Genomic DNA, 8929 nt, shown 5'->3' on the forward strand with positions numbered 1-8929 from the left:
TCAACCATGATCTCTTATGAAATATGCATTAACATACTTTGTTCCAAATTCTTTCTTTCTACATATGTTTTCAGCTCATCTCCAACAAATCTTTCATTACTGTCTTCCATGTGGGAAGCTATTTTACCACATTGTCCACGTGACAAGCATTGTATTCTCTCAAAATGCTTCTTCTGTAATTGTTCACCAATTTTACATTTCACATCAGTCAGAAATGCCAAAACATTGTCAAATTCAGCAGAAATCATGAAATCTGCTGTCATTTGATGTTTTTAATCCTAACAATTGTAAATGTTGCAATCATTGATTTTTCTTTCAATCTCTGAATCTTTGCATTTAGAGAGAGGCTTCTTAATCCTGGTATATTTAGATCGTCAAGTAAAAGATGATTCTACATCATTCGTCCAGTTACCTTAAACACAAGTTCGGAAATTTCATCTCTCTCCTTTCCTACAGAAACAAAATCATCCGTATCTCTAATATTTAACTCTGTTTCTCCATAAGCATCCAATGGACAACACAGGTCCAATCTGATTCCTCCCGGATTACAAGTCAGACAATCACACCTGCCAGTTTAGTCTTATTACTTTCATCCTGTACATCACCGTAATCCGCTGACAACATTCATACACATTCTTCTGGTTATGTTAGCTTCCGCATCTAAAGGTGGGTCAATGGGAATTACAACAATTTCAGCTACATCATAAAGTAGACCATTTGAACCACCAACTACAGCAGCAGAACAAACAACAGACTCAATCTTATCCCACATAACTGAAACACCAGAATATATATTCATCCATCTTTGCAGAACTCCTTCTAATGAACAAACAGAGGGAGCTTTCTTCTTTACTTCAACAATTCGCCAACATCCTTTTTATCCAAAACCCTAGCAAGTTACATACATGGACAACTTTCTGCCAACCCGCGCCTCTTATCAAATACTCATTCAAGTATCGTCCTCCAAATTCTTCCTTCCTTTATAAATATGGAGCTCACTCACCAACAAGCTAAATCATTGATTCTGTTCTTCGAAATGGGATACAATTTTACAACATTGCATTCAACATCGTCCATAAGACAGACCCTCCCTTCTCTCATTCTTCTCCATGATTCACAACAAAGAAATGGCAGCAAAATATTCTTCAATTTTACATTTCATATCATTCAGAACTGCCATCACATTGTCAAATTCAGCTGCAACTTTAACACAATTTCAGACGAGTTTAAGGGGTCTACAATCATTTGATGCTTTCCATCTAAACAATCATAAATATTTCAGTCACTGATTTATCATTCAACCTCTGAGTTGCTGTTTTCAGAGAGAGGTTTTTCATTAACACACTTACCAAAGGATGATTTACATAATTCGTACAACTAACATAAGTACAAGTGTAGATATTTCAACTCTATATTGACTCAGAGAGAGGTTTTTCATTAACACACTTACCAAAGGATGATTTACATAATTCGTACAACTAACATAAGTACAAGTGTAGATATTTCAACTCTATATTGACAGGAACTGAATCATACGCATCTCTAAAATTTACATCTGTTTCTTCATCAGCCTCCAATGGGACAACAGAGTTTCGCTCCATTTATTCCCGGTCGTCAAGTCAGACACCATCACCTTTGACAGGCAAGTACATCACCTTCGTCCGAAATATCACTATAATTACCCGGTCGCATTCACACACATTCTTCGAATTATGTTATCTTCCATGTCTACAGGTGGGTCAACGGAAATAACAACAATTTCATCGACATTACCAAGTACACCATTTGAGTCAGCAACCACACCATCAGAGCAAACAACAATCTCAATATCATCCCACAAGACTACATCTCCAGAATATACAGGTAGGTATTCATCAATCTTTACATTATTCCTCTGAACAACTGACCATCGGAAGCCTTCCTCTTTCCTTCAACAACTCACTTACCTCCGTTCTCCAAAACGCTCACAATGTGCACTCTTGGACAAATATCTGTCAACCATCATGTCTTATTAAAGAGTCATTAACATAATTTCCTCCAAATTCTTTCTTTTATTCATATATTTTCAGCTCACTCTCTAACAACACCAAATCTTTCATTACTGTCTTCCATGTAGGAAGCTATTTTACCACATTGTCCATGTGACAAGCATTGTATTCTCTCAACATCGTTCTTCTCTATAATTAACAACCAAGACTTGCCATGAAATTGTTCACCTATTTTACATTTCACGTCCGTTAGCAACGCCAAAACCTTGTCAAATTCAGCAGAAATCATGAAATCTGCTGTCTATTGATGTTTTAATCCTAACAATTGTAAATGTTGCAATCATTGATTTTTCATTCAATCTCTGAATCATTGCACAAAACCTTGTCAAATTCAGCAGAAATCATGAAATCTGCTGTCTATTGATGTTTTTAATCCTAACAATTGTAAATGTTGCAATCATTGATTTTTCATTCAATCTCTGAATCATTGCATTCAGAGAGAGGCTTCTTAATACTGGCATATTAAGAACTTCATGCAAAAGATGATTCTCCATCTTTCGTACACTTACCTTAAACCCAAGTTCGGAAATTTCATGTCTCTCCATATCTGCAGAAACAGAATCATTCGTATCTCTAAACTTTAACTCAGTTTTTCTACAAGCATTCAATGGGACAACACAGGTCCAATCTGATCCCTCCCAGATTTCAAGTTAGACGCAATCAAACCTGCCTGTTTAGTCTTATTATCTTCATCCTGTACATCACTGTAATCGGCTGACAACATTCACACATATTCTTCTAGTTACCTTAACTTCCACGTCTACTGGTGGGTCAGCGGAAATATCAACAGTTTCATCTACATCACAAAGTACACCATTTCAAACAGCAACCGCACCAACAGAACAAACAACAAACTCAATGTCATCTCATAAAACTACTACTTCAGAATTTATAGGTCGGCACTCATCAACCTTTACTCCACTCCTTCTACCGAACAAGCAAAGGGAGCTTTCATCTTTCCTTCAACAACTCACCAATGGCTTTTTTCCAAACACTCGCAAAGTGTATACTTGGACAAAGTTCTGTCAACCAGCATCTCTTATTAAATATTCATTCTGATACCTTCCTCCATTTTTCTTTCTTCTTAAATGTGGAGTTCACTCTCTGAAAACCTGAAACTCTCATTGCTTTCTTTGAAATGGGAAATAATTTGCCAATATTGAGTTCAATATCATCCATAAGACAGGCCCTGCTTTCTCTCAACATCATTCCTCTCCATAATTGACAACAATAATGGACAGGACATTGTTCATCGATGTTACATGTTATCATTCAGAACTGACGTTACGTTGTCAAATTCAGCTGCACAAAAGAAAACGTCAAATTCAGCACTGTCTAAGGGAACTACGGTCATTTGATGCACTTCAACTTAACGATGATAAAAGTTGCAGTCACTGATTTGTTGTTCAACATCTGATTTTCTGCTTTCAGAGAGAGGCTTTTCCATTAACACACTCAAGCAAAGGATGATTCTCCATAATTTATACAACTAACTTAACCACAAGTGTAGATATTTATTTCTATAGGAGTGGAATCAGATACATCTCTAAACTTTAAATTTGTTTCTTCATCAGCCTCCAATGGGACAACAGAGTTTTACTCCATTTCTTCCCAGTCGTCACGTCAGACACCATCACCTTTGGCAGGCAAGTACATCACATTCATCTGAACATCACTGTAATCAACTGACAGCATTCACACACATTCCTCAAATTACGTTATCTTCCACGACCACAGGTGGGTCAACGGAAATCACAACAATTTCATCTACATCGCAAAGTACAACATCCGAATCAGCAACCATAACATCAGAGCAAACATCAGACTCAATATCATCCCACATAACTACAACTCCAGAATATACAGGTCGGTATATCAATCTTTACAGTACTCCTTCTAATGAACAAGCGGAAGAAACTTTCCTCTTTCCTTCAACAATTCACCAACATCTTGATCGAGAGGAAAGTGATCAATCTGAGACGGGTATAGTTGAGAACAGAAGCGAGTCAAACAGTCAGGGCAGGCAGGGACAAGGTAGGACTAATAAATTAATCTGCATTTATTTCAATGCAAGGGGCCTAACAGGGAAGGCAGATGAACTCAGGGCATGGTTATGAACATGGGTTGGGATATCATAGCAATTACAGAAACATGGCTCAGGGATGGGCAGGACTGGCAGCTTAATGTTCCAGGATACAAATGCTACAGGAAGGATAGAAACTGAGACAAGAGACGAGGGGAAGTGGCATTTTTGATAAGGGATAGCATCACAGCTGTGCTGAGGAAGGATATTCCCTGAAATATATCCAGGCAAGTTATTTGGGTGGAACTGAGAAATAAGAAAGGGATGATCACCTTATTGGGATTGTATTAAAGACCCCCCCAATAGTCAGAGGGAAATTGAGAAACAAACTTGTAAGGAGATCTCAGCTATGTGTAAGAATAATAGGGTGGTTATGGTAGGGGATTTTAACTTTCCAAACATAGACTGGGACTGCCATAGTGTTAAAGGATTAGATGGAGAGGAATTTGTTAAGTGCGTACAAGACAATCTTTTGATTCAGTATGTGGATGTACCTACAAGAGAAGGTGCAAAAGTTGACCTACTGTTGGGAAATAAGGCATGGCAAGTGACTGAGGTGTCAGTGGGTGAGCACTTTGGGGCCAGTGACCATAATTCTATTAGTTTTAAAGTAGCGCAGTCAAAGGATAGACCAGATCTAAAAGTTGAAGTTCTAAATTTGAAAAAGGCCAATTTTGATGGTATTCGGCAAGAACTTTCGAAAGCTGATTGGAGGCAGGTGTTTGCAGGTAAAGGGACGGCTGGAAAATGGGAAGCCTTTAGAAATGAGATAACGAGAATCCAGAAAAATATATTCCTGTCAGGGTGAAAGGAAAGGCTGGTAGGTATAGGGAATGCTGGATGACTAAAGACATTGTGGGTTTGGTTCAGAAAAAGAAGGAAGCATATGTAAGGTATAGACAGGATACATCGAGTGACTCCTTAGAAGAGTATAAAGGAAGTAGGAATATACTTCAGAGGGAAATCAAGAGGGCAAAAAGGGGACATGAGATAACTTTGGCAAATAGAATTAAGGAGAATCCAAAGGGTTTTTACAAATACATTAAGGACAATAGGTAAACTCGGGAGAGAATAGGGCCCCTCAAAGATCAGCAAGGCGGCCTCTGGGTGAAGCCGCAGAAAATGGGGGAGATACTAAATGAGTATTTTGCATCAGTATTTACTGTGGAAAAGGATATGGAAGATATAGACTGTCGGGAAATAGATGGTGACATCTTGCAAAATGTCCAGATTACAAAGGAAGAAGTGTTGGATGTCTTGAAACACATAAACGTGAATAAATCCCCAGGACCTGATCAGGTGTACCTGAGAACTCTGTGGGAAGCTAGAGAAGTAATTGCTGGGCATCTTGCTGAGATATTTGTATCATTGATAGTCACAGGTGAAGTGCCGGAAGACTGGAGGTTGGCAAACGTGGTGCCACTGTTTAAGAAGAGTGGTTAGAACAAGCCAGGGAACTATAGACCAGTGAGCCTGACCTCGGTGGTGGGCAAGTTGTTGAGGGGAATCCTGAGGGACAGGATGTACATGTATTTGGAAAGGCAAGGACTGATTCGGGATAGGCAACATGGCTTTGTGCATGGGAAATCATGTCTCACAAACTTGATTGACGTTTTTTGAAGAAGTAATAAAGAGGATTGATGAGGGCAGAGCAGTAGATGTGATCTATATGGACTTCAGTAAGGCGTTTGACAAGGTCCCCCATGGGAGGCTGATGTGCAAGGTTAGATCTCATGAAATACAGGGAGAACTAGCCATTTGGATACTGAACTGGCCCAAAGGTAGAAGACAGCGGGTGGTGGTGGAGGGTTGTTTGTCAGACTGGAGGCCTGTGACCAGTGGAGTGCCAAAAGATCTGCGCTGGGTCCTCTAATTTTTGTCATTTACATAAATGATTTGGATGCGAGCATAAGAGGTACAGTTAGTAAGTTTGCAGATGACACCAAAATTGGAGGTGTAGTGGACAGTGAAGAGGGTTACCTCAGATTACAACAGGATCTGGGCCAGATGGGCCAGTGGGCTGAGAAGTGGCAGATGGAGTTTAATGGAAAATTGCATGCAATTCTGGTCTCCTTCCTATCAGAAAGATGTTGTGAAACTTGAAAGGGTTCAGAAAAGATTGACAAGGATGTTGCCAGGGTTGGAGGATTTGAGCTATAAGGAGAGGTTGAACAGGCTGTGGCTGTTTTCCCTGGAGCGTCGGAGGCTGAGGGGTGACCTTACTGAGGTTTACAAAATTATGAGGGGCATGGATAGGGTAAATATGCAAAGTCTTTTCCCTGGGGTCAGGGAGTCCAGAACTAGAGGGCATAGGTTTAGGGTGAGAGGGGAAAGATATAAAAGAGACCTAAGGGGTAACCTTTTCATGCAGAGGGTGGTACGTGTATTGAATGAGCTGCCAAAGGAAGTGGTGGAGGCTCGTACAATTGCAACATTTAAAAGGCATTTGGATGGGTATATGAATAGGAAGGGTTTGGAGGGATATGGGCCAGGTGCTGGCAGGTGGGAATAGACTGGGTTGGGATAACTAGTCGACATGGACGGGTTGGACCGACGGGTCTCTTTCCATGCTGTACATCTCTACGACTCTATGACTCCCAAAGTACATATTTGGACAAATTCCTGTCGATCAGCATCTCTGATTAAATACTCATTCAAGTACCTTCCTCCAAGTTCATCCTTCCTTCAATACTATGGAGCTCACTCTCCAACAAGCTAAATCTTTCATTACATTCTTCGAAATGAGATATAATTTTTCAACATTGCGTTCGACATCGTCCATAAGACAGACCCTGTTTTCTCTCAACATCATTCTTCTCCATAATTGACAACAAAGAAATGGCAGCAAAATATTCATCAATTTTACATTTCATATCATTCAGAACTGCCATCACATTGTCATATTCAACTGCAACTTTAACACGGATTTAAGGGATCTACAGTCATTTGATGCTCTTCACCTTAACAATCATAAATGTTGCAGTCACTGATTTATTATTCAACCTCTGATTTGTTGCTTTTAGTGACAGGCTTTTCCATTAACATACTCAAGCAAAGGATGATTCTGCATAATTCATACAACTAACTTAACCACAAGTGTAGATATTTCATCTCTATTTCTATAGGAATGGAATCAGATAAATCTCTAAACTTTAAATCTGTTTCTTCATCAGCCTCCAATGGGACAACAGAGTTTTACTCCATTTCGTCCCAGTCGTCAAGTCAGGCACCATCACCTTTGGCAGGTAAGTACATCACCTTCGTCCGAAACATCACTGTAATTACCTGACTGCATTCACACACATTCTTCAAATTATGTTATCTTCCATGTCTACCGGTAGGTCAACAGAAATAACAACAATTTCATCGACATCACCAAGTACACCATTCGAATCAGCAACCAAACCATCAGAGCAACCAACAGACTCAATATCATCCCACATAACTACAACTCCAGAATTCAACAATTCACCAACATCTTTTTTTTCAAAACACTCCCAAAGTAGATACTTAGACAAATTTCCGTCAACCAGCATCTCTGATTATTTACTCATTCAAGTACCTTCCTCCAAATTTTTCTTTCCTCATCAATATGGAGCTCACACTCGAATAAACCAAATCTTGCATTCCTTTCTTTGAAGTGGCAAAATGTTTCAACATTGCATTTAACCTCGTCCAGACAACAGGCCCTGCTTTCTCTCACCATCATTCCTCTCCATAATTGATAACAAAGAAATAGCAAGAAATTATTCATTGATGTTACATTTCATATCAATCAGAACTGCCATAACATTGTCTAATGCACGTGCAAATTCAGCAGAATTCATGGACACTACATTCACTTGACACTTTTCATCTGAACAATAACAAACATTGCAAACATTGATTTGTCATTCAACCTCTGATTTGCAGATCTCAGAGAGATGCTTTTTAATACTACTCTATTAAGTCACTAAAGCAAATGATGATTCTCCATCATTCATACAACTAACTTAAACACAAGTGCAGAAATTTCTTATTTCCCTATTTCTCCAGAAACAGAATCAGCTGTATCTCTAAAATTTAAATCTCTTTCTCCACCAGCATCCAATGGGACAACACAGATTCAATCCATTTCCTCCCAGGTTTCCAGTCAGACAAAATCACGCCTGCCAGGTTTGTCTTTTTTCTTCATCCTGTACATCACTCAAATCCACTGACCACTTTCACAAACATTCATCCAGTTCCGTTATCTTCCACGTCGACAGGTGGGTCAACAAAAATCACATCAATTACATCTACATCACAAGGTACACCATCTAAATCAGCAACCATACCAGCAGAACAAACAACAGACTCAATCTCATCCCACATACCGACAACTCCAGAATATACAGGTAGGTATTTATCAATCTTTACAATACTCCTTCTAATGAACAAGCATAGGGAGCTTTCCTCTTTCCTTCAACAATTCACCAACATCTTTTTCCCAAAAAACTCACAAAGTACATACTTGGACAAATTTCTGTCAACCAGCATCTCTGATTAAATACTCATTCAAATACCTTCCTCCAAATACTTCCTTCCTTCTTAAAATGGAGTTCACTCTCCAACAAGCTAAATCTTTCATTCTGTTCTTCGAAATGGAAAATAAGTTTTCAACATTGCATTCAACATCCTCCATACGACAGGTCCTGCTTTCTCTTAACATCATTCTTCTCCATAATTGACAACAAATAAATGGCAGGAAATTTGGAAATATTTGGAAAGTTAAAGTCCCCATAAGAACTACACTGTTACTCTCACTCCTGTCCAGAAT

General features: G+C 39.1%; 1 protein-coding gene across 1 annotated transcript; it reads left to right on the forward strand.

The window, feature by feature from the left end:
• Positions 1–1570: 1570 nt before the first annotated feature.
• Positions 1571–8507, forward strand: LOC122547868 (probable GPI-anchored adhesin-like protein PGA55; the record flags this gene model as incomplete). The annotated part of the gene is made up of 7 exons (XM_043686441.1): positions 1571–1642; positions 1735–1863; positions 3623–3694; positions 3786–3914; positions 7305–7376; positions 8215–8286; positions 8379–8507. Coding segments are annotated over 7 exons (675 nt in total), but the record flags the coding sequence as incomplete, so codon positions are not given.
• Between the last annotated feature and the right edge of the window lie 422 nt (positions 8508–8929).

Source organism: Chiloscyllium plagiosum, unplaced genomic scaffold (assembly GCF_004010195.1).
Source record: "Chiloscyllium plagiosum isolate BGI_BamShark_2017 unplaced genomic scaffold, ASM401019v2 scaf_6656, whole genome shotgun sequence".
NCBI classification, from domain to species: Eukaryota; Metazoa; Chordata; class Chondrichthyes; order Orectolobiformes; family Hemiscylliidae; genus Chiloscyllium; species Chiloscyllium plagiosum.